Genomic DNA, 26,378 nt, shown 5'->3' on the forward strand with positions numbered 1-26,378 from the left:
CCGCAGAATCCGCCCCAAAATTCCCCATTTTCCTGCCCCCTGCGAGCGGCGCAGGGGGGATTTAATTCCATTTAATTCCATTTAATTCCGTTTATTTCCGTTTATTCCATTTCTCCCTCCCGCCCTTGAAAATCAGGGGAAAAAATAAATAAAAATAATAAAATAAATTAAAAACCGATGGCGGCTCCTTCCAGCGTGAAATAAACTCCAAAAAACCCCAAAAATAAATCCTGGGACGGGAGAACAAACCCGGAGCGGGATTTGGGGCGGAATTTCCCCTTTTGGCCACTTTTAATCCTTTTTTTCCCCTTTTCCCACCTTTATTTTGCTTTTTCTCCTTCCCCCGGTTCGAATTTCGCCTTTTCCACCCCAAAATCCTCCCCGGGGAGGCGAAGCCGCCCCAGCTCCCATTTCAGGCGTTTCCCCCCAAATTAAATTCAATTTTTTCCTCCTCCTGGAAGCTCCAAAACCGCTCAAAAAACCCCCCAAAAACCCCAAAAAAAGCAATAAAAACCCCAATAAAAACCCCAATAAATCAGGTGCGGCTCCTCGGGCGCTTTCCCTGCTCGCGGAGGTGGAAAAACCCGAAATTCCGCTTTTTTCAGCTTTTTTCAGCTTTTTTCAGCTTTTTTCAGCTTTTTTCAGCTTTTTTCAGCTTTTTTCAGATTTTTTCAGATTTTTTCAGCTTTTTTCAGATTTTTCCAGCCTGGAAATCTCCGCCCTGAGCAGGAACCAAACCCGAGCCCCAGAGATTCCCCGGCAATGCCAAAATTTCCCTTTTTTGGGGATTTTTCTGATCATTTTGGGGCTTTTTCTTATTTTTGGGGCTTTTTTCTTATTTTTGGGGCTTTTTCTTATTTTTCGGGCTTTTTCCCCCCTAATTTTGGGTGCTTTAAAATTATTTTCCGTGATTGTTTTTCTTATTATTTTATTTTCCCATTATTTTTAAAATTTTTTTCTCATCTTTTGGGCGGTTTTTTCTCTATTTTCCCCCCTTTTCCGGGCGGTTTTGTTTCTATTTATTTATTAATTTTTTTTCCGCTCTTTTGGGGCTTTTTTTCTCGATTTACTTTTTAATTTTCCCCCTTTTTTCGGGCGTTATTTTTCTATTTATTTTTCAATATTTCCGCTGGTTTTGTGGCTTTTTTTCTCGATTTACTTTTTAATTTTCCCCCCTTTTTCGGGCGTTATTTTTCTATTTATTTCTGCATTTCCCCCCCCCTTTTTTGGGCGTTATTTTTCTATTTACTTTTGCATTTTTTTCCCCTTTTTTGGGGCGTTATTTTTCTATTTATTTCTGCATTTTTCCCCCTTTTTCGGGCGTTATTTTTCTATTTATTTCTGCATTTTCCCCCTTTTTTTCGGGCCTTATTTTTCTATTTATTTCTGCATTTCCCCACATTTTTTCGGGCGTTATTTTTCTATTTATTTCTGCATTTTTTTCCCCTTTTTCGGGCCTTATTTTTCTATTTATTTCTGCATTTTTTCCCCTTTTCGGGCGTTTTTTCAAGCCCTGCCAAGGAATTTTCCGCCTCCAGGTGCGGGGCTGGGCTCCAAAGCCGCTGGATCATTTCCAATCATTTCCATTCCTCCCCTCCCTTTGTTCGCTCCCTTTTTCTTGAATTTTCGGTGAAAAATTTGAAATTCTTCCCCTGCGCCAGAAGTTCCCGCCCGGGGCTTTCGTTCCGCGCTGGAAAAGGGAAATTTCTGCCCCAAAATCCGGCGTTTTAGGGTTCTAAACTCCCGATTCTTGACAATTTTTGCGGCCAAAATTCCAATTAAAAATCGCAATTTTGGGGGGCAGAGCGGGGGAGGCTCGGGCTGAGAAAAGCGAATTTTTTTGGGGGTTTTTTTGGTGGTTTTTTCTCATTTTTCCCCCTTTTTTTCCTCACGGTTTTCCAAGCAGGGAAAGGCCCGGAAGAGCCCGAGCGGGGCCCGAGCGCCCGGAGCCGAACCAGAAACAAAACCCGGAATAAAAACGGAAATAAAACCAGAAATAAAACCAGAAATAAACCCAGAAATAAAACCAGAAATAAACACAGAAATGGGAATAAAACCCGGAATAAAAACAGAAACAAAACCCGGAATAAAAACGGAAACAAAACCAGAAATAAAACTCTAAATAAACACAGAAATGGGAATAAAACCCGGAATAAAAACGGAAACAAAACCCGGAATAAAAACGGAAATAAAACCAGAAATAAAACCCTAAATAAACCCAGAAATGGGAATAAAACCAGAAACAAAACCCGGAATAAAAACGGAAACAAAACCAGAAATAAACCCAGAAATGGGAATAAAACCCGAAATAAAACCAGAAACAAAACCCGGAATAAAAACGGAAACAAAACCAGAAATAAAACCAGAAATAAACACAGAAATGGGAATAAAACCAGAAATAAAACCCGAAATAAACCCAGAAATGGAAATAAAACCAGAAACAAAACCCGAAATAAAAACGGAAATAAAACCAGAAATAAACCCAGAAATGGGAATAAAACCCGAAATTAAACCAGAAATGAAACCAAAAATAAAAACAGAAATGGAAATAAAACCCGAAATAAAAACAGAAATAAAACCCGGAATAAAACCCGAAATAAAACCAGAATCAAAACCCGAAACAAAAACGGAAATAAAACCAGAAATGGGAATAAAACCCGGAATAAAACCCGAAATAAAAACAGAAATAAATGCAGAAATAAACCCAGAAATGGAAATAAACCCCGAAATAAAACCAGAATTAAAACCAGAAATAAAACCCGAAATGGAAATAAAACCCGAAATAGGAATAAAACCCGAAATAAAACCCGAAATAGGAATAAAACCCGAAATAAAACCCGAAATGGGAATAAAACCCGAAATAAAAGCAGAAATAAAAATAAACCCAACGCCTCAAACCCCCTCGGCGGCGCTCCCGCCTTTCCAGGGGATTTTCCCATTAAAATCCCATTTTCCTGCTCGGAAAAGCGACTTTAAAAACCCCGGGGACGCCTTTTGTAAAAAAGGAGAACAAAAAATTCCCAATTCCCGCTTAAATCGCTGGGAAAAACCCCCTCGGCTCTGGGGTCGCTTTTAGCTCAAAAAAACCAGGAAAAAAGAAATTAAAAATGAATTGAATCAATTAAAGAGCAATCAAAAATAAAATTAAATATAAGTTTAAGATGTATTTTAAATAAATGAAAAAAAGAAATTGGATATTCATTAAAAACAAATTTAAATTTCCCTTTTCCCCGATTTGCCGGCAGAGCCTCCCTGTAAAGGGAATTTATTTTGAATTTTCCCCATTTTTGGGGGGGAATCGCCGGAAATGCCCGAGCTGGGTGGGAAAAGGCGAAAATGCCCGAATTGCGGCGGGGCCATAAAGGGCGGCGCAGTTCAAGGTCACTGTCTCGGGCAGTAAAAGGGGTCGGCATCCCATGCAAATCAGCGCCGCCAAACTCCCAAAATTCCCTTTTTTGGGCCCAATTCCCGCTTCTCCCGAGCTTTTTCTTCCTTTTTATTCACGGGGTTTTTCCTTTTTTTTGTTCGTTTTTTTCCTTTTCCGTCTCGGCGCTGAAAAATCCAAATTTTGGGGTTTTTTCCCTTCTCGTAAATTGAATTTATTCCCAGCGCTCGGCTGGGGCTGGAGAGGAATTTTAGTGCCAGAAACGCGAATTGCAAATGGAATAAATGAATTAAAATGTCCCGAATTTCGCCAATTGGAAATGGAATAAATGAATTAAAATGTCCCGAATTTCGCCAATTAGGAATGGAATAAATGAATTAAAATGTCCCGAATTTCCCCAATTAGAAATGGAATAAATAAATTAAAATGTCCTGAATTTCGCCAATTAGAAATGGAATAAATAAATTAAAATGTCCTGAATTTCGCCAATTAGAAATGGAATAAATAAATTAAAATGTCCCGAATTTCGCCAATTAGGAATGGAATAAATGAATTTAAATGTCCCGAATTTCGCCAATTACAAATGGAAGGGATGAATGGAAATATCCCGAATTTTCCGGCTGGAAATGGGATTGAGCCCCAAAGAGAAAATTAAATTTCATGGAAAAGCAGGAAAACCGGGATCGGACCCAAAAATTAAAATAAAATAAAATAAAAAATAAAATAAAATATAAAATAAAATAAATAAAAAATAAAATAAAATAAAATAAAATAAAATAAAATAAAATAAAATAAAATAAAATTCCCTACAGAAATGGGAATTTTCCGCGGGTGGTTTCAGTTCGGCTCCCAAAGGGGAAATTCCTGGAAAATCGCATTTTTTCCCGATTTTTCCCCATTTTTTGCCAGCGCAGAATCCCCGGGCGGGAAAATCCAACCCCAAACCCAGGAGGGGAATTCGGGTTTAACCCCAGCGCTGCTTTGGGGGCAGAAATTTGGATTTTTTTGCCTGGAATTCCTTTAAAAAACCCCAAAAAAGCCCCGGAAAAGCCCCGTGGGATTCTCCCGTCCCAGAGGCGAGCGGGGGAGCCCAAAAAAAGCGATTTTGGTCCATTTTAGTCCCAATTTCTGTGGAAAATGAGGAGGAAAAAGGGAAATCCTGGGATCCGAGCCCCGCCCGCAGCGCGGCCGCAAATTCCGGGCTCCGTTCCCAAAAAAATCAAAGGAAAATTGGAATTTTTGGCCCGGCTTTGAGGCGGAGCGGCCAGAAAGGGAAAAAAAACCAAAAAAACAAAACCAAAAAACCAAAAACCAAAAACCCAAAAACCAAAAACCCAAAACCAAAAACCCAAAAACCAAAAACCCAAAAACCCAAAAACCAAACCCCAAACCCAGGGAAGCGGCGCTGGAAACGCCTCGGGGGAAATTCCTTGGCAAAGCTCGGGAAGCTCCCAAAAAGGACCCAAAATCCGCTTTATTTTCATTTTCTTCTCCGTTTTTTCTCTTTTTTTCCCCTCCCTTTATTCCCCTATTTAATTATTTTTTTTAGTTTTCCCATTTTTAATTTTTCCTGTTTTTTCTCTCCTTTATTTTCCTTTTTTCCCTCCCTTTTCCCCAATTTTTTCCTCTTTTTTTTGGTCTTTCAAGGCGAAGTTTTTGGGATAAACGGGAGCTGCACTCACCTGGCGCTGAGAGGAGCGAAATTCCCGATCCTGGGGGGATTTGAGCCTTAAAAAATGGAATTGGGGGGAAAAATAAACGGGGAAATGTCGGGTGTGGAGGGGGAATGAAGAAGGGGAAAAAGGAGGAAAAAAGAAAGAGAAAAATTCGGAAAAATAAAAGGAAAAATAAGGGGGAAAAAAAGGGAAAATAGAAAAAAAAAGGAAGGGAAAATAGGAAAAATAAAGGAAATTAAAAGAGAAAGAAAAATCAGGGTAAAAGGAAGGGAAAGAATAGAAAAAGGAAGGAAATGGTAGGAAAAATAAAAATTAAGAGACAAAGGAATAAAAGGAGAAATGGGAGAAATGGAAATGAATGAAAATAAATAATAGGAGGAACGAAAAAAGGGGAAAGGAAGGAATAATAGGGAAAAGAGAGGAAATAAATAGGGAGAGAAGGAGAAATGGGAGGAAATAAAAGAAAAATAGAGGGGAAAGGAAGAAATAGGGAAAAAAGGAAAATAATAGGGAAAGAAAAAAGGAAAAAATAGGGAGAAAAAAGGGAAAAATAGGGGGAAAAAAGGGGGGAAAAAGGGAAAGTACGGAAAAAAATAAAAAGAGCAGAAAATTCCCTAAAAACGAAGGAAACGCAGGGAAAAAAACAAAACTTGGGAGAGGAGGGAGGGAAATGGGGCCGGGCCGGGCGGGAAAATTCCCTGAGGCGATCGGGGCAGGCCCGGCCTAAACAAACCCGGCCTAAAACGGGCCCGGCTTAAACAAAACCCGGCCTAAAACGGGCCCGGCTTAAACCAAACCCGGCTTAAAACGGGCCCGGCCTAAACAAAACCCGGCCTAAACCAAACCCGGCTTAAAACGGGCCCGGTTTAAACCAAACCCGGCCCGGCCAGGCCCGGTTCAAACCAAACGCGGCCTAAACCAAACGCGGCCTAAACCAAACCCGGCCTAAACCAAACCCGGCCCAGCCGAGCCCGGCCCAGGCCCCGGGACCCCCCCGCGATGTCAAGGTCAAGGGTAACACCCGTGACGTCACCGCCAATGACGTCACCGCCGCCCGAGGCCGAGTTTGGGGGGAAAATCCGAAATTACCCGAAATTACCCGAATTTATCCGAAATTATCCGAAATTATCCGAAATTATCCGAATTTAACCGAAATTACCCGAATTTAACAGAATTTTACACGATTTTTACCCAAATTTACCCGAATTTTACCCGAAATCACCCGAATTTACCCGAATTTTACCCGAATTTACCCGAATTTACCCGAAATTATCCGAATTTAACAGATTTTTACCCGATTTTTACCCGATTTTTACCCGAATTTTGCCCCATTTGGAATCAAATCCCGAACAGGATCAGGGGCAAAATTCCCACTGAATTCCCGATTTCTTCCCGTTTTTAATTGACTTTCATTCGTCCCAATTGATTCCAATTCGTTTTCATTCCATGGCAACGGATTCCAATTCCATTTTCATCCATTCCGATCCATTTTAAATATTTTAATTCATTTTAATTCATTTTTCTCTCTTCCCTCCAGGCGCTGTCACGACCCTGAAAATTCCAATTTTTGCCTTTTTTTCCCCCTCCTGAATTTCATTTTTTTTTCCCCCTCAGCTCGGCCCGGATCAGGAATTTTTATCCCCAAAATCCGCAGCTCTTCCAGAAATCCAAATTAGAAATTAAAAAGATCAATTAAAAAATTTAAAAAATTAATTAAAATCTCCTGGCCGGGGTAATTCCCTCCTCGGGACAGGAGCGGAGGTGGAAATTTCCAAGTTTGGGGGCAGAAATTCAAATTTTTCGCTTTTTTGGGGGGAAAAAATGAAGGAAAAATCTCCAAAAAATCCCAAATCAGCAGCGGGAGGAAGGATTGGTTAAAAAACACCCGAAAAAAGGAAATTAAGGGAGGAATTCGGGGATTCTTTTGAGTTTTCCAACCAAAATTTCATTTTTCCCACTGGGATTAAAGGGAGGAGGAGGAATCCCTGGATTTTCCCGATTTTTCCACCCAAAATCCCCCAAAAAATCCCCCTGAGGAGGCAAAAATCAAAGGAATTTCTCATTTTTGTCATTTTTGTCATTTTTGGAGTCCCGGGGATGAAAATTGGGCCAAGAGAAGGAAAAGGAGGCGCAGGAGGAAAAATCGACCTGAAAATGACCCAAAAAATGAACGAAAATGGCCAAAAATGGACCCAGGAGTGACAAAAAAATGAACCCGAAATGGCCAAAAATGGACCCAAAAGTGACTAAAAAAACCAAACTGGAACTGATAAAAAATGAACCCAAAAGTGACCAAAAAAATTCATCAGAAATGATGAGAAATGAACCCAAAAGTGACCGAAAGTGAAGCGAAAAGTGACAAAATTTCACCCAAAAGTGACCGAAAATTAAATCAGAATTGAACAATAATTACCCCAAAAGTGACCAAAAGTTTAATCCAAAGGGAGCAAAAATTGACCCAAATCTGGTAAAAATTTAAGCCCAAAGTGACCAAAAATTGACTCAAATGTGGTAAAAGTTTAAGCCCAAAGTGACCAAAACTGAGGCGAAAAGTGACCAAAATTAACCCCAAAGTGACCAAAAAACCGAATCCAGGAGTGACAAAACCTGAAATCAGAATTGACCAAAAATGAACCCGAAAATGACAAAAATTGGGCTCGAAAACGCCCAAAGTGCCCCAAAATCTCCGATTTTCTGTCCCCAACCCCGGCTCTGTTCCCCGCCCTGGGGAGGAAATTCAGGAATTTCCCCAAATTCCCCCAAATTCCCCCAAATTCCCCCAAATCCCTTCCCGGGAATTTCCTTCCTCCATTAATGAAAATTCAAATTCTTCATTAATTCCATTCAATTTTCGGATTTTCTGCCCCCAAACCGGGGAAATTCCCCCGGAATTCGGGATTTGGGCATTCCCGGTGCTGCCGTTGGAAATTCCCTTTTTTTGGATTTTCCCAGCCCAAATCCCAAAGGTTCTGGGCCGGGGGGAATTTGGGAATTTCCCCCCAACTTTGGGGGGAATTTGGGATTTTTTTCCCCCAGGAATTCCCACTCCCATCCCGAAAATTCCCATTTTTCCTGTTGGAACAGCTCCGGAAATGAACCAAAACCGGAAAAATTCGGGATCCAAATCGCTGAAATTCCAAAAAAAACCCGGGAAGACTTTTGGGATCGAGAGCTGGGATTTCATTCTCCCTAAAAACTCCAAAATTTTCACTTTTCCCCCCAAACCTCGGGATTCTCGGGGTTTATTTTAAATTTTGGGGTTTATTTAGGGATTAATTCAGTTTAATTTTATTTTTGGGTTTGTCTGGGGTTTTATTTGAGGATTTCGGGATTTTGGAGTTTGATTTGGGATTATTTGGGATTTATTTTGGGATTTATTTTGGGGTTTATTTTGGGATTTATTTTGGGATTCCAAGCATCCTTAAATGAGATTTTCCTCCCTTTTCACGTGGCAATATTGAGGATTTCCCCTCCCTGTGTTGACAAAAATCAGTGAATTTTATATTTTAATAAATTTTACAAATGTTATATTTTAATCAATTTTATAAATTTTATATTTTTATAAATTTTCTAAATTTTATAATTGAAGTTTTATTTTATCTATTTCTATAAATTCACCGATTTCTCTCCTTCTCCTACGAATTTCTCCATTTATCCCCAATATTTCCGGAAGTTTCTACCGAACACTGATGGGAATTTCTGTTTAGGGCGCGATTTAAGGGGAAAAAACCGCAAAATAAAAACCCCAAATTCTGAATTATTGAAATCCCCGCCCTCCCACGCCCAAATCCGAATTTTGGGAGCTGCAAAATCCAGGAAAAAAAAAAAAATTAAAAATCCGCCCTGAAATCCTAAAAAAAAATTGGAATATTCGGGGTGGGATCCACGCGCCTGGAAGGACACAGAGATAAACATGAAAAGATGAAATTAAATTAAACATTAAAATATTAAAGTCATTAAATTAAACATTAAATCGGTGTAAAATCCAGCATAAATTGATCTCGAATTGGAGAGAATTTGAATTTTCTGCCGCCTCTGAAATTTCCCCATTTTCCCCTTTCCCACCCCGATTCTCCCCTCGGTTTTTGCCGCATTCCGGGCAAATTAAATCCGGGGAAAATCGGGATTTTAAAGCCAATTCCGGCCCCTTTTCCCTCCCCTCGGGAGGGTTTGAGGAGGGGAAAATAAAGAGAGAAAATTCCAATAAAATTCAAATTGAGTAAAAATGCAACGGAATAAAACCACATGAAATAAAAACATTGAATAAAAACACATTAAAGATCAAGAAATCAAAATATAGGAAATAAAATTGCGGCCGAATGCAAATGTATTGAATTAAAACAGGTAAAATCAGTTCAAGTAAAAGATCCTACCTAGAAAGAGATTCAAGAAATGCAACAAAAATGGACCCAATTTAAAAAATTAAATAAAAAATAGACCAAATAAAAAGGATTAAATAAAAAAATAGACCAAAGAAAAAGGACTAAAAACAGACCGAATAAAAAGGACTAAAATAAACTGAATAAAAAGGACTAAAATAAACTGAATAAAAAGGACTGAAATAAACTGAATAAAAAGGACTAAAATAAACTGAATAAAAAGAGCCCGAACAGAAATCAATTAAATAAAACACTCTCGATAAAAAGGAAATAAATAAAAATTAAATGCAATAAAAATCCCATTTTAAAGCTCTCGCTTCAACCCCTCCCGTTCCTTTTCTCCCTTTCCCATTCTTCCATTTTCCCTTTTTTTCCCCAATTTTCCTGGGGTTTTTTCCCCATTTTTTTTCCTGATTTTTTCCCCATTTTTCTCCTGATTTTTTCCTGACTTTTTCCTGATTTTTTCCCCATTTTTTTCCTGATTTTTTCCCCATTTTTCCTCATTTTTCCCCCATTTCTTCCCTATTTTTTCCCATTTTTTTCCCCATTTTTTCCTGATTTTTTCCCCATTTTCCCCCATTTTTTTCCCCATTTTTTTCCCCAGGAATTCCCGCCGGGGCCCGAAAAAGCCGCACAAAGAGAATTTCTCTGTTTTCCTTTGTCCTGCAGGCAGAACCACGAGGAAAGAAAAGCGATTTATTTCCAAGGCTGGGTACAAGGCGGACACCGCGAGCCCACAGCGACAGCAACCCCCAAAATCCCCCAAAAACCCCAAAATCCGGCCGGAAATTCCCCAATTTCCCCATCCGGATCCGCGGGGAAAAACCCCAAAAATCCCCAAAAATCCCCAAAAATCCTCAAAATCCGACCCCAAACCCCGCCGGGAATTTTTTCCCCCATTCCCGATTTTTCCATCCTTAAAAATTCCGATTTTTCCACCCTTAAAAATTCTGATTTTTCCACCCTTAAAAATTCCGGTTTTTTCCACCCTTAAAAATTCCGGGTTTTTTCCCTCCTTAAAAATTCCGATTTTTCCACCCTTAAAAATTCCGGTTTTTCCATCCTTAAAAATTCCGATTTTTCCATCCTTCAAAATTCCCGTTTTTCCACCCTTAAAAAATCCGTTTTTTCCATCCTTAAAAAATCCCGGTTTTTCCACCCTTAAAAATTCCGATTTTTCCCATCCTTAAAAATTCCGGTTTTTCCATCCTTAAAAATTCCGATTTTTCCACCCTTACAAAAGCGGAGCCGACGCCGCCCGGGGGAAATTTTGGGGATTTTTGGGGTTTTTTTTTTCCCACATTTTTTGCCACCGAAACAACGGGGAAATAAAAGGGAAAATCGGGAATTTCCACTCCCAGTCCAAAATTCCGATTTTTCCCCCCCAAATCCCGCGCTGGGATTTTGGAGTTTTGGGGTCGGAATTTTTTCCTTTTTTGGGGTTTTTCTCCTCAAAGTCCCCGCGGGCACCAGGGTAAATAAATACCGAGTTTTGCTCTTCGCCTTTTGGGCTTTTTTCGGGATTTTCGGCTTTTTCCGGGGTTTTCTCCGCCCCGAGGGCGAACATTGAATTTTTGCTTCTGTCCTTGGTTTTTTGTTTTTTCCTTTTTCGGGGATTTTCTCACCCCAAATCCCATCAGCACAAGGGGAATTTTTTGCTTCTGTCTTTGATTTTGGTTTTTCCTTTTTTTTGGGAGAAAACCCCAAAGTCCGGCCGGCACGAGGATAAATATTGAATTTTTCTCTTCCATCTTTGAGTTTTAAAAAATTATTTTTGGCAATTCTGGCCGCCCCAAAGTCTGACGATAAATATTGAATTTTCCACCCTTTTTTTCCCATTTTCTGGGGATTTTGGCCGCCCCAAAGTCCTGCGGGCACGAGGATAAATATCAAATTTTCAGTATTTTAATGCTTTTTTTGTTGCTTTTTCGGGGATTTTGGCCACCTCAAAGTCCCACCGGCACGACGATAAATACTGAATTTTCCACCCACTGAAAACTGATATTTTTTTCCATTTTTTGGCAAATCTGTACACCCCAAAGTCCTGCGGGCACGATGATAAATATTGAATTTTTTAACCCTTCTTTTTCCATATTTTGGTGATTCTGGCCGCCCCAAAGTCCGACGATAAACATTGAATTTTTTAACCCTTTTTCCCCCACATTTTGGTGAATCTGGTGAATCTGAATTTGGCTGCCCCAAAGTCCTGCGGGCACGATGATAAATATCAAATTTATAACAATTTTCTTTCCATATTTTGGTCATTCTGGCCACCCCAAAGTCCTGTGGGCACAATGATAAATATTGAATTTATAACAATTTTTTTTCCATTTTTTGGCGATTCTGGCCGCCCCAAAGTCCTGTGGGCACGATGATAAATATTGAATTTTTTAACCATTTTTCCAAACATTTTGGCGATTCTGGCCACCCCAAAGTCCTGCGGGCACGATGATAAATATTGAATTTTTTAACCATTTTCCCCCCACATTTTGGCGATTCTGGCCGCCCCGAAGTCCGACGACAAACATTGAATTTTCCACCCTATATTTTCTTTTTTTCCCCCCATTTTTTCCAGACCCTTCCCGGCCCCCTCAGGTGTCCCGGAGGTGCCCGGGCCGGGCCTTGCCCTGCACCTTCTTCTCCTTGACGCGGCGGTTCTGGAACCAGATGGTGACCTGGCGCTCGCTCAGGCTGGTGGCGCCCGCGATGCGGCGCCGCTTCTCCTTGGTGATGAAGCGGCTGGCGGCGAACTCGCGCTCCAGCTCCTTCAGCTGCGGCTTCGTGTAGGGCACGCGCTTCTTGCGGCCGCGCCGGAACGGGCTGGGCTCGGCCTGCAGGGGAACCACGTCTGGGGAGGGAGGAAAATGGGGAAAAATGGGTTAAAATGGGTGAAAATGGGGAAAAAATGGAGTTATTGGGTCAATAAAGGGGTTACTGTACAGCATGCGCTTCTTGCGGCCGCGCCGGAATGGGCTGGGCTCGGCCTGGAGGGGAACCACGTCTGGGACGGGGGAGAAATGGGGAAAAATGGTAAAAAACCGGGTAAAAATGGGGAAAAAATGGAGTTATTGGGTCATTAAAGGGGTTACTGTACAGCACGAGCTTCTTGCGGCCGCGCCGGAACGGGCTGGGCTCGGCCTGCAGCGGCACCACGTCTGGGATGGGAGGAAAATGGGGTTAGAAATGGGGAAATTGGGAAAAAACGGGGAAAAAATGGAGTTATTGGGTCAATAAAGGGGTTACTGTACAGCACGCGCTTCTTGCGGCCGCGCCGGAACGGGCTGGGCTCGGCCTGCAGGGGAACCACGTCTGGGATGGGGAAAAAATGGGGAAAAATGGTAAAAAAACAGGTAAAAATGGGGAAAAAAATGGAGTTATTGGGTCAATAAAGGGGTTAAAGGGGTCTGGGATAGGGCACGCGCTTCTTGCGGCCGCGCCGGAATGGGCTGGGCTCAGCCTGCAGGGGCACCACGTCTGGGACGGGGGAGAAATGGGGAAAAATGGGTTAAAATGGGTGAAAATGGGGAAAAAATGGAGTTATTGGGTCAATAAAGGGGTTACTGTACAGCACGAGCTTCTTGCGGCCGCGCCGGAACGGGCTGGGCTCGGCCTGCAGGGGAACCACGTCTGGGGAGGGAGGAAAATGGGGTTAGAAATGGGGAAATTGGGAAAAAACGGGGAAAAAATGGAGTTATTGGGTCAATAAAGGGGTTAAAGGGGTCTGGGATAGGGCATGCGCTTCTTGCGGCCACGCCGGAACGGGCTGGGCTCGGCCTGCAGGGGCACCACGTCTGGGACGGGGAAAAAATGGGGTTAGAAATGGGGAAATTGGGAAAAAACAGAGTTATTGGGTCAATAAAGGGGTTAAAGGGGTCTGGGATAGGGCACGCGCTTCTTGCGGCCGTGCCGGAACGGGCTGGGCTCGGCCTGCAGGGGAACCACGTCTGGGATGGGGAAAAAATGGGGAAAAATGGTAAAAAAACGGGTAAAAATGGGGAAAAAATGGAGTTATTGGGTCAATAAAGGGGTTACAGGGGTCTGGGATAGGGCACGCGCTTCTTGCGGCCGCGCCGGAACGGGCTGGGCTCGGCCTGCAGGGGAACCACGTCTGGGGAGGGAGGAAAATGGGGAAAAATGGGTTAGAAATGGGGAAAAATGGGGAAAAAATGGAGTTATTGGGTCAATAAAGGGGTTAAAGGGGTCTGGGATAGGGCACGCGCTTCTTGCGGCCGTGCCGGAATGGGCTGGGCTCGGCCTGCAGGGGAACCACGTCTGGGAATGGGAGGAAAATGGGGAAAAATGGGTTAAAATGGGTGAAAATGGGGAAAAAATGGAGTTATTGGGTCAATAAAGGGGTTACTGTACAGCACGAGCTTCTTGCGGCCGCGCCGGAACGGGCTGGGCTCGGCCTGCAGGGGAACCACGTCTGGGATGGGAGGAAAATGGGGTTAGAAATGGGGAAATTGGGAAAAAACGGGGAAAAAATGGAGTTATTGGATCAATAAAGGGGTTAAAGGGGTCTGGGATAGGGCATGCGCTTCTTGCGGCCGCGCCGGAATGGGCTGGGCTCGGCCTGCAGGGGAACCACGTCTGGGACGGGGAAAAAATGGGGAAAAATGGGTTAAAATGGGTGAAAATGGGGAAAAAATGGAGTTATTGGGTCAATAAAGGGGTTACTGTACAGCACGCGCTTCTTGCGGCCGCGCCGGAACGGGCTGGGCTCGGCCTGCAGGGGAACCACGTCTGGGAATGGGAGGAAAATGGGGGAAAACGGGTTAAAATGGGAGTTATGGGTGAAAAATGGGGAAAAAATGGAGTTATTGGGTTAATAAAGGGGTTACTGTACAGCACGAGCTTCTTGCGGCCATGCCGGAACGGGCTGGGCTCGGCCTGGAGGGGCACCATGCCTGGGGATGGGGAAAAAATGGGGAAAAATCGGGAAAAAGCAGGATTTATGAGGGAAATATGGGTATTAGAGGGGTAATAAAGGAGTTAATAAAGGTGTTAGAGGGTTAATAAAGGGGTTAAAGGGTTAATAAAGGGGTTACAGGGGTTACTGTACAGCACGAGCTTCTTGCGGCCCCGCTGGAACAGGCTGGGCCCGGCCTGCAGCGGGCCTACATCTGGGATGGGGAAAAATGGGGAAAAATGGGGAAAAAGCAGGAGTTATGAGGGAAATAGGGGCATTAAAGGGGTAATAAAGGGGTTAAAGGGTTAATAAAAGGGTTACAGGGGTTACTGTACAGCACGAGCTTCTTGCGGCCCCGCCGGAACAGGCTGGGCCCGGCCTGCAGCGGGCCTACATCTGGGATGGGGGAAAATGGGGTTAGAAATGGGGAAATTGGGGAAAAATGGGAGTTATGGGAATCAAAGGGTTAATAAAAGGTTATTAAACGGGATTAAAGGGTTAATAAAACGTTAATAAAGGGGTTAAAGGGGTTTGGGGTAGGTCGGGATAGGGCAGGCGCTTCTTGCACCTGCGCCGGAACAGGCTGGGCTCGGCCTGCAGTGGGACCACGTCTGGAATGGGGGGAAATGGGGAAAAAATGGGTAAAAATGGGTAAAAATCAGGTTAGAAATGGTAAAAATGGGAATTAATGGGTTGATAAAAGGGTTAAAGGGTTCACCGTGGGGCAGGAGCTTCCTGTGGCCCTGGTGGAATGGGCTGGGCTCGGCCTGCAGGGGGACCACAGAGGAGAGCGAGAAAATGGGGTTAGAAATGGGGAAAAATGGGGAAAAATGAGTGAAAATGGGAAATGTGGGTGAAAAATGGGGTTAGGATGGGAGTTATGGGGTTAATAAAGAGATAAAGGGGTTAAAGGGTTTGGGGTAAGGAATGGGGCTGGGCTCGGCCTGCACGGGGACCACGTCTGGGATGGGGAAAACGGGGTTAGAAATTGAGAAATTGGGAAAAAATGTGGGTGGGATAGGGGGGATTGTGTAAAAGTGGGGTCGGGATGGGGAGAAATGGGTAAAAAAATAGGAATAATGGGGATAAAGTGTTTAAAAGTGAAGTGGGTGAGGTGGAAATGGGTGAAAATGGGGTTGGAATGGGGGAAATGGGTGAAAATTGGGTTAGAATTGGGGGAAATGGGTGAAAATCAGGTTGGAAAAGGGGGAAATGCTCAAAATGGTGATAAAGGCGTTAAAGGCAAAGCGAGGTTGAGTGGAAATGGGTAAAAATGGGGTTAGAACAGGGAGAAATGGGTAAAACTGGGAATAATGGTGATAAAGGGGTTAAAAACAAAGGTAAAATGGAAATGGGCAAAAAATGGGAATAATGGGAATGAATTTGGTTTAGACGGGAGCGGGGTGAATGGAAACGGGTAAAAAATGGGATGGGGGGAAATGAAATGGGGGAAAAGGGAATTGCGGCCGGTGGGGCTGGGAGAGGATTTTGGGGTAAAATGGGGGTGGGAAAGGGGAAAAGGGGGAGAGAAGTGGGGGAAAAAAGGGAAAAAAAACATGGAAATGAGGGGGGAAGAGGGGAAGAAGGAGGAGGGGAAATGGGGGGAAAGAGGGAGAAAGGAAAAAAAGGGGAAAAAAAAGGGGTAAAAAAGGGGGAAAAAAAGGGGATAAAAAAGGGGTAAAAAGGGGATAAAAAAGGGGTAAAAAAGGGGTAAAAAAGGGGTAAAAAAGGGGGGAGAAGAGGAAGAAAAGGGGGGAAAGGGGGAAGAAAGGTGGGAAAAGCAGGAAAAGGAGGAAAAGGCCGGCGGAGGAGGCGCTGATGGTGTTGTGGATAATGATAATGAAAACACACCGGGGATAATTCCTGGTTTAATTCCCGGTTTAATTCCCTTTTTAATTCCCTTTTTTCGTTCCCTGTTTGCCTTGGCCGCGGATGCAGCAGCAGCGCCCGCCCTCCAGGCCGAGGGCACCAGAGGCGCCTCAAACCCCGCAGATTTTGGGGCAATATTCGGAGTTTTCCCCTTTTCCCTCCTTCCTTTCTCTCCTCCCACCCCAAAACCCCGCCCGGAGCCGACACGGAGACCCCGAACCCCAAAAATCCCCTCGGAGGGGACCAAAAAAATCCAAATTTTCCCATTTCCAGCGGCTTTTTGGGGGCGCTGGGGAAGGGGAAACGCTCCGGGACCGGGGGGATTTGGGGCAAAACTCCCCAAAAACGGAATTTTGGGGTTTGGGGGAGCTGAACCCCAAACGCGGCGCCCCAGAAGGGGCAGGAAAATGGAGGCGAGCGCTAATTACAGCCCGGGCGTTAATTGGGGAGGTCTGGGGGGCAGCGGATCCTTTTTGGGGTCACAAAGAGGGGAGGGGTCCCCAAAAACCAAAACCCCGCGAGCAGCCGGAGCCGCGCGGCCGAATTCCCATTCCCGCGGCCCCAAAACTCCCGGAAAAGCCGAATTTGGGGTTTTTGTGCCGATCGAAAACGGAAATAAAGGGAAAAGCCGAATTTGGGGGTTTGGTGCTGATAAAGGGGAAATAAAGGATAAAGGGAAAGGTGATTTGGGGTTTTTATACCGATAAAAGGGAAATAAAGGGGAAAGGGAAAGGTGATTTGGGGTTTTGTGCTGATAAAAGGGAAATAAAGGGGAAAGGGAAAGGTGATTTGGGGTTTTTTTTATACCGATAAAAAGGAAATAAAGGGGAAAGGGAAAGGCGATTTGGGGTTTTGTGCCGATAAAAGGGAAATAAAGGGAAAGGGAAAAGCCGAATTTGGGGTTTTGTGCTGATAAAAGGGAAATAAAGGGAAGGGGAAAGGCGATTTGGGGTTTTTGGTGCCAATATAAAGGGAAATAAAGGGAAATGCGATTTGGGTTTTTGTGCCGATAAAAGGGAAATAAAGGGGAAGGGAAAAGCCGAATTTGGGGTTTTTGGTGCCAATATAAAGGGAAATAAAGGGAAAAGCCGAATTTGGGGTTTTTATATCGATAAAAGGGAAATGGACGGCGATGCCCAGCCCAGGGTACCGCGACCCCCACCCCAACCCGGGGCTCCCCCATTGATTTGGGGCTTTCGCAGGCGCAGCCCCGCGGGGTTTGGGGTTCCCGAGCTCTCCAGAGCGGGAATTTTGGGGCCTTTTCCCTTCCCTTTTCGCTCCTCCTGGCCCCCAAACAGCTCCGGCTGTCACTTGACACCTCTGGCGTTAATTGCGTTAATTGGGAGCTGATTGAGCGCCCGGCCCCCAGCCCCCCGAGCCGCTCCGCGATTCGTTTTCAGCGCGATTTTCTTTTTTTCTTTTTTTCTTTTTTTCATTTTTTCCCCCCCTTTTTCGGAGCTCTGCGCCCACGGGGGAGCGGCGGGAGGGGAGGCAGCGGGAAAGGCGGAATTCGGGAATTAATAGGGAATTCTGGGGGTTGGATTGGGGCGAGATTGGCTCGGGAGAAAAGGCAGAATTCGGGAATTTTGGAGGTTGGATTGGGCCGGGATTGGCTCCGAAGGGAGAGCAGGTTTAGGGAATTTCCGCGGAATTTTGGAGATTGGATTGGGCCGGAATTGCTGCAGGAGAAGGGGCAGAATTCGGGAACTTCCGCGGGCTGTTGGAGATTGGGTTACTCCAGAGAAAAGAGCAGAATCAGGGAATTAGCGCGGGAATTTTGGGGCCGGGGTTGGATCCCAAGGAAAGGCAAAATTATGGAATTAACTCCGGGTTTGGGGGCCGGGATTGACTCAGGAGAAAGGGCAGAATTATGGAATTAACTCCGGGTTTTGGGGCCGGGATTGACTCAGGAGAAAGGGCAGAATTATGGAATTAACTCCGTGTTTTGGGGCCGGGATTGGCTCCCGAGGAAGGGCAGAATTATGGAATTAACTCCGTGTTTTGGGGCCGGGATTGGCTCCCGAGGAAGGGCAGAATTATGGAATTAACTCCGTGTTTTGGGGCCGGGATTGGCTCCCGAGGAAGGGCAGAATTATGGAATTAACTCCGTGTTTTGGGGCCGGGATTGGCTCCCGAGGAAGGGCAGAATTATGGAATTAAGTCGGGTTTGGGGCCGCGCTGGCCTCGCCCCGCCGAGCGTGCCCGTGCACATTGCCCCGCTCCGCTCCGAGCATTCCTGAGCCGCTTCCCTCTAATTACCCAGCCCGCAGCTCCGCGGGCACATGGAATACACGGAACGGGCGGAATTGAGGGGAAACGCGGAATACACCCGGATATACGGAATAAACACAGCCGGATATGGGGGAGAAATGTACCCTGATGTGCGGAATAAATAGACCCGGATATCGGGAATATATGGAATAAATAGACCCGGATATGGGGAATAAATAGACCCGGATATCGGGAATATATGGAATAAATAGACCCGGATATGGGGAATAAATAGACCCGGATATCGGGAATATATGGAATTAATATACCCGGATATCGGGAATATATGGAATAAATATACCCGGGTACAGGGAATTAATATACCCGGATATAGGGAATATATGGAATAAATATTCACGGGTATCGGGAATATATGGAATAAATATACCCGGATATATGGAATTAATATACCCGGCTATAGGGAATTAATGTACCCGGATACACGGAATAAATATACCCTGATATTTAGGATCTATGGAATTAATATACCGGGATATATGGAATTAATGATTAATATATCCGGATATATGGGGTATATGGGAGAGATGGAATCGTAGGTGGAATACATCTGGATATATGGGATAAATCTGTTGGGATATGTGGAATTAACACACCCGGCTGTATGGAACGGATGGGATAGACGGGTATGGGATAAATGGGATAAATTGAAAATGTGGGATAGATCCGGATATCGGGGGCACGTGGAATGAATATATGGGGATATTTGGAATATATGGAATATAAGGGAAAGAATGGGATGGATTGATCGGGATAGACCTGGATTATATGGGATAGACCCGGATAGATGGGATGGGTGAGATAAACATATCCGGATATAGGGGGATAGGTGGGATATAGGGAATATAGGGGACAGGTGGGACAGATGGGATACACAGGAATATATGGGATAAATGGAATACACGGGAAACACGGAATGTATGGGATAAATGAGATAGATGGAATATATAGGATAATAAATGGAATATGTAGGATAGGCGGGGTACACGGAATATACGGGGATAGATCCGGATAGAGGGGATGGATGGGATAGGTGGGATAAATATATCGGGATATAAGGAATGTACGGGACAGATGGGACAAATATATTGGGATATACGGAATATATCCCGATATATGGGACGGATCTGGATATATGGGATATATGGAATATATCCCATATTGGATAGATGGGATAAATATGTCGGGATATATGGAATAAATCCGGATATGTGAGGTAGATAGAATATATGGGATAGATGGGATGGGTGGGATACACGGGATATATGGGATTTCTGGGATACCCGGGATATACGGGATTTCTGGGATACCCGGGATATACGGGATTTCTGGGATTTCTGGGACTCCCGGGATCAGTCCCCGCCGCCGAAGCCGCGCGGATCGCGGGCACCGCTCCCGCTCCCGCTCCCGTTCCCGGTCCCTACCTGGGAACGGCGCCTTCCAGAGGTGCGCGGGCTGCGGCTGCTCCTTGGAGCAGTAAACCTGCCCGTCCCAGCCGGCGTTGGCCAGCGCCCAGCCCTGGTAGCCTTCCATGGGAAGCAAAGCCTCGTGCCGCGGCTCGGCCAGCGCCGGCACCACCGACACGTCCAAGTAGCCCGGCACGGCCTGGTAGGAGCCGGGGAAGCCGGGGTAGAACGGGAACTCCTTGGCCCGCGCCGGCGGCAGCTCCTCGGCGCCCAGCGCGCCGCCGGCCTCGGCGAATTTGTCGGGCGGGTGGTACCCGCAGGGCTTCTGCTGCAGGTTCAGGCGGCAGCCGTAGTAGCCCGGCGCGAACGGGTACCCGCCGTAGCCCAGCGAGCCCGACGGGCACTGCCGCGCCGGCTCCGCGCCCGCCAGCTCCGCGTACGCGGCTCCGTCCGCGGCCGCTCCGCCGCCGCCGCCGCCCGGTGCGGCCAGCCCGGCGTGCGGCAGCATCTCCCGGCAGTGGCCCAGCCCGTCCCGGCAGGGGCCCAGCCCGTCCCGGCAGTGGCCCAGGCTCTCCATGCGCGGCTTCTCCCGCGGGGCGTCCTCGCAGCGGCAGCCGAGCGCGTCGGGCCAGCGCGGGGGGAGCCCGAGCGGCGCCGTCATGTCATGCCGCGCTGCCGCCGCCTCCCGCCGCCCTTCCTCTGCCGCCGCCTCCTCCTCCTCCTGCTGCTGCTGCTGCTGCTGCTGCTGCTGCCGGCCCCGCCGCCGCCGGGCTCGCCGCTCCTCCCGCTCCGGTGCTGGCGGCGGGGGCAGCTCCGCGCCGCGCCCCGGGACCCCCCCGCCATCGCCGCGCCGAGCGCGCATGCGCCGCGCGCCCGCCGCCGCTGCTCCATTAAGAAATCCGCTCAGGCCACGCCCCTTTCACCGCGCCGCCGGACACGCCCCCCGCGGGACGGCGCGCGCTGATTGGCTCCCCCCGCTGGGCCAGGACACGCCCACTCCCCCCCCGCGTGCCCCCCCCTTTCCTTTGGTGTCGCCCCCCCCCTCCCCATTCCCCCCCCCCCATTCCCGATTTTCCGCCGGATTCCAGTGGGATAAAAATCCCCCCCCGCCTTTAATTTTAATTATTTACAATCATTTTCAATTATTCTCAACGTTTCAAATTTTTTTTAATATTTTTTCCCTGATATTTTAAACCCGTCGTGGGATTTTTTGGGGGTTTTTCCCCTTTTCCAGGCGCTCCCCCCTTCTCAAAAATCAATTAAAACAAAAAAAAAAGGAAAATTTCATCCCGTGTTCCCCCCCACCCCCGTTTTCCTGCCGGATTCCCGAGGCATTGGGTTTTCCCCGAAAATTTGGGTTTTCCCGAAGAAACAAAATCCGCTTTTCGCCCATTCCGCCCCAAAATTTCAGTGGCTTCTGCTGCAGGGGTGAAGCGGCAGCGGAATGGGAAAAATCTGATTTTTTAGGATTTTTGTCCTCAGCGTGTCCCTATTTCAGACCCTGCCCACGCTTTGTGTGTCCCTAAAAACCCAAAATTCCCCCAAATTGCCCCAAATTGCCCCAAATTGCCCCGATCCCGCTGCTCTGGGGTCGCCCCCTCGTTCTGTTCCCGCCTCCAGATCATCCCAAAGGGAAAAAAAAGCTGCAAAAGGGGAAAAAAACCCCTAAAACAAACAAATTCCGGGAGGGATTCGGGGAATGCCAAGTTCAAGGGGAAAGGCAAAATTCCCGGGTTGGGGAAAAAAGGGGGTGGGAATCGGGAAAATGAGGGAAAAAAGGGCAAAAATGGGCAAAAAAGAGAATAAAATGGGATAAAATGAGAGGGAAAAAGGGAATAAAATGGGAAAAGAATTGGAAAAAATGGGGAAAAGTAGCGACGGGTGGGCTGAAATGGGGAAATGGAATGAAATGGGAAAAAAGGGAATAAAACGGGGAAAAAAAATTGAATTAAAAGAGGGAAAACAGGCTTGGAATGGAAGGCAGTGGAACAAAATAAACGGATGAATAAAATAAAAACCGACGGGGAATAAAACCCGACGGTGAATGAAACAAAAGCAACCAAAAATTCTCCCAAAAAACCCCAGGAAAAGCCGGGAATTCTCCCCCTTTGTGCCCGCAGGAAAATTCCCGACCTGCGCCCGGCCGAAATTCCCAAATTAAATCCAAACGCGGCCTCCCCCGGGCCGCGGCCTCCGTTCGCATTTTTATTTTTGCTCGCTTTTAATTTTTATGAAGTGCTGAACATTGGGCAGCACGTCCGGGACCGGCCCCTAAAATCCCCGAGATTTATGGGGAAAAGCTGGGACGGGGCGGGAGCGGCGGGAAGGGCCCGGGACGGCCGAAAATGCCCCCAAAAATTCAAATTAAAGGCGAATTCGGGCGGTTTGGGGAGCGCGGAATTCCCGGGAATTTTACTGGGAAATTTGGGGGGGATCGGGGGTTGGGGAAGGGGGAAAAGGGGGAAAAAAGGGAAAAAATGAGGGGGAAAAAAGGAAAACATGAGAGGAAAAAAAGGGAGAAAATGAAGGGGGAAAAGGAAGAAAATGGGAGAAAACGGGAGGGAAATGGGGGGAAGGAGAGGAAAAGAAGGAAAAGGAGAAAAAAATTCTCATTTAGCGGAGGTAAAGGAGCAGAAAATCGCATTTCGGGCCCGAATTCCCGGGGGAGCCTCGGGAGGCGAACAAAGGAACCTTTGGGGAGGAAAACCGGGAATTTCCTAAAGAAAATAAAAATAAAAATAAAAATAAAAATAAAAATAAAAATAAAAATAAAAATAAAAATAAAAATAAATTTAAAACTCGGCATTTCCAGGAATTCTGGCGCTTTTCGGGGCTGGGAAGGAGAACGGGAGAAGGGGAGCCCGGGAATGGGGAACGGGAGGAAACCCCGGCCGGGAATTTTGGGGATTTTGGGAATTTTGGGGATTTTGGGAGCAAAGCCGCGAGCCCGGGAGCCGAGGCACGAATCCCGCGGGTTTCGGGAATTGAGGAATTCCGGGATTTTCCCTTTTTTGGGGTTTTTGCTCATCCCGGGGTCCCTCCTGGCCAGGGATTTTTACCGAGCAGGAAAATCGGGATTTTCCTCCCCTTTGCCCTTTTTTTTCCTGAAGGCAGATCCGGGGGAAAATTAAAATTCACATTTTTTAATTCCTTGTCCCGTTTTTTATCCCCGTCAGTGAAAAAAGGCAGAAAAATCCGATTTCTGTCCCGAGCCCAGGGGAAAATTCCCATTTTCCCTCGAGGTTCCCGCTCTGTTCCCGCCTCTCCCAACATTTTCGCTTCACCCGCCGGGATTTCAGGAATTTTCCCATTTTTCCCCCTTATTTCAGGAATTTATTCCCGGTTTTTCCTTTTAAAAAAACCCCAAAAATCAGGATTGAGCCCAATTTTCGCAGGTGGAGCGGGTTTGAGGTTTTTCCACAAATTCCCGTTGGGAAAAGCGGAATTGGCTGGGAAATATTCCTGGGACAGCGGCCAAAAAAAAGGGGAATTCTGCCCCCAAAAAAGGGGAATTCTGCCCCAAAAAAAGGGGGAATTCTGCCCCAAAAAAGGGTAATTCTGCCCCAAAAAAGGGGGAATTCTGCCCCAAAAAAGGGAAATTCTGCCCCCAAAAAAGGGGGAATTCTGCCCCAAAAAAGGGAAATTCTGCCCCAAAAAAGGGGGAATCTGCCCCCCAAAAAAGGGGGAATTCTGCCCCAAAAAAAGTGGGGAATTCTGCCCCCAAAGAAAGGGGAATTCTGCCCCCAAAAAAGGGGAATTCTGCCCCCCAAAAAAAGGGGGAATTCTGCCCCAAAAAGGGGGAATTCTGCCCCTAAAAAAAGGGAATTCTGCCCCAAAAAAGGGGAATTCTGCCCCTAAAAAAGGGGAATTCTGCCCCCCAAAAAAGGGGAATTCTGCCCCAAAAAAGGGGGAATTCTGCCCCAAGAAAAGGGGGAATTCTGCCCCCAAAAAAAAGGGAAATTCTGCCCCAAAAAAAGGGAAATTCTGCCCCCAAAAAAAGGGAAATTCTGCCCCAAGAAAAGGGGAATTCTGCCCCAAAAAGGGGGAATTCTGCCCCTAAAAAAGGGGAAATTCTGCCCCTAAAAAGGGGGAATTCTGCCCCAAAAAAAGGGGAATCCCCGGAGCTGCGATTTTTTCCAGGCCGGAATTCCCATCCCAGGAAAAGGAATTTCCTCAAAAGCGGCGGTTTTGGGAAAAATCATTAAAAACGGCGGCGAGAGAACAAAGAGAGAAAAGGGGAATTTTCAATTTCCATCAAACAATTCCAGGGTGGTTCCGTGGTTCCATTTCCCCTTTGTTTCCCGCTTTGATTTTTACCCTAAAATGAAGGAAAAAACCCCAAAACTCCTCGGTTTTCCAGAGGGAAAAATGGGAATTTCTGCCTCTTCCCGCCTCCCCATTCCAGGGAAAATCGCCGAAATTGGAATTTGTCGGGAAGGAAAATCGGCTCCGGCGCCGGGAAATTGCCTCGAAATGGGGGAAAATGAGGATTTTCCACGATTTTCATTTTTTTTGGGGAACGAAAGAGGGAAACAAAGCCGCGCTTTGAGGTCTCGTTTTGAGGGAAATCCGAACTCCGGGATTTTCCCCTTAAATCCCAATTTCGGGGGGGATTTTCTGCCCATTCCCGGCCGAGTTTTCCCAATATTTGGATCCCGAATATTTGGATCAATAGAATCCCCAAACTCACCTTTTTCCCCCCAACTTTCCCGCGCTGAATTTTGATTTTTTAAGGGATAAAAACGCGACCCCGAGGTGAATCCATCCCTCCGGCCAAGCCCGGAATTGCCTCAGACATTCCAGGGAAAACTCGGGAAAAGAGAAGAAATCGCATTTTGTGCGCCCAAATCAAAACCCCACTCAGATCCCCAAAAATTCCCATTTTCCCTCAATTTCTGCATTTTCCATCATTTCCCCTCCCGGTTTCCGCAGCCCTTTTGCCCCAGATCCCCCAAAATTCCATTTTTTCCCGGCTTTTCCCGATTTTTCGGGTTTGATTCCCAGCCCGGGCCAGGGAGGGGTTGAGCCCTGAATTTGGGGCATTTTGGGGGAGTTTGCCCGCGTTTTTCTGCCCCCAAAGGTGGCAAACAAAGACACAAAAATGTAAATATATTTCATTATAAATAGGAGGAGTTGTTCCAAAAATGCCGGGATTTTACCCAGATAAACCCGGACTGAAGGGCAAAAAATAAAAATAAAAATAAAAATAAAAATAAAAATAAAAATAAAAATAAAAATAAAAATAAAAATAAAAATAAAGAGATTCCTTTATAAATGGGAATAACCAAACTCCGCTTTTCCATTCCCCCTCAGTTTAATCCCCTCCCAGACCCGGAATCAGGGATCGATTCCCCACCGGAGCTTTCCCAGCAATTCCCAAATTCCCGCATCCTCCTCTTCCTCCTCTCCCACCGGCTCCGCTTTTTGAGGCCAAAAATGACTTTTTATTCCCTTTTTATTCCCTTTATTTTCCCTTTTTATTCCCTTGTTATTCCCTTTTTATTCCCTTTATTTTCCCTTTTTATTCCCTTTTCCCCCCCTTATTTTTCCCCTGCTCTCCCTTTTTCCCCCATTTCTCTCTCCCTTTTTTCTCCTTTTTCTCCCCTTTTAATTCCCTTTTTCCTCTTTTTAGTTCCTTTTTTATTCCCTTTCTATTCCCCTTTTCCCCCAATTTTATTCCCCTTTTTCTTCCCTTTCCATTCCCTTTTATTCTCCTCCTTTTCCCTTTCCCCCTCATTTTTATTCCCTTTTTCCCCCAATTTAAATTCCCTTTATTTCTTTTTTAATCCCCTTTTTTCCCTTTCTATTCCCTTTTGATTCCCCTTTTTATTCAATTTTTTCTCTTTCCCCCCCCTTTTCCCCCTTTTTTTTCCTAATTTTTCCCCTTTTTATTCCCTTTTTTTCTCATTTTTCCCTTTTTTTTCCTCCCTTTTTTTTCTATTTTTCCCCCCTTTTTCCCCCCTTTTTTTCTATTTTTCTCCCCTTTTTCTCCCCCTTTTTTTTTATTTTTCCCCTTTTTATCCCCTTTTTTCCTCATTTTTCCCCTTTTCCCCCCCTTTTTATCCCCTTTTTCCCTCCCTTTTTTCTCCCCTTTTTTTTCTATTTTTCCCCTTTTTATCCCTTTTTTTCTCATTTTCCCCTTTTTCCCCCTTTTTTCCCCCTTTTTTCTCCCCTTTTTTTTCTCTTTTTCCCCCTTTTTATCCCCTTTTTTCCCCCTTTTTTCCTCCCTTTTTTCTCCCTTTTTTTTCTCTTTTTCCCCCCTTTTATCCCTTTTAATCCCCTTTTTTCCCCATTTTTTCTCCCCTTTTATCCCCTTTTTTCCCCCTTTTAATCCCCCTTTTTCCCCATTTTATCCCCTTTTTTTCCCCCTTTTTTCCCCATTTTTTCCCCATTTTTCCCCCTTTTCTCCCCATTTTTGCCCCATTTTTTCCCCATTTTTCCCCATTTTCCCCCCATTTTTCCCCA

The 26,378-nt window shown here is 45.6% G+C and overlaps 1 protein-coding gene across 1 annotated transcript; it reads right to left on the reverse strand.

The window, feature by feature from the left end:
- Nucleotides 1–11,855: 11,855 nt before the first annotated feature.
- On the reverse strand, nt 11,856–20,687 carry HOXC13 (homeobox C13). The gene is made up of 2 exons (XM_077192748.1): nt 19,932–20,687; nt 11,856–12,288 (listed from the first exon to the last, which is right to left on the reverse strand). The coding sequence occupies exons 1-2, from the start codon at nt 20,572–20,574 to the stop codon at nt 12,032–12,034; spliced, it is 900 nt and encodes a 299-aa protein (XP_077048863.1). The 5' UTR covers nt 20,575–20,687; the 3' UTR covers nt 11,856–12,031.
- Nucleotides 20,688–26,378: the final 5,691 nt, after the last annotated feature.

This window comes from Agelaius phoeniceus, chromosome 35 (genome assembly GCF_051311805.1).
Source record: "Agelaius phoeniceus isolate bAgePho1 chromosome 35, bAgePho1.hap1, whole genome shotgun sequence".
In the NCBI taxonomy this organism is placed as follows: domain Eukaryota; kingdom Metazoa; phylum Chordata; class Aves; order Passeriformes; family Icteridae; genus Agelaius; species Agelaius phoeniceus.

Bases quoted from the DNA above. Each gene is read 5' to 3' on its own strand.
- HOXC13 (XM_077192748.1), bottom strand. From the start codon at position 20,574: ATGACGGCGCCGCTCGGGCTCCCCCCGCGCTGGCCCGACGCGCTCGGC. The intron at 12,289-19,931 runs GTAGGGACCGGG...CTCCCTCCCCAG, and splicing joins CTGGAAGGCGCCGTTCCCAG to ACGTGGTTCCCCTGCAGGCC.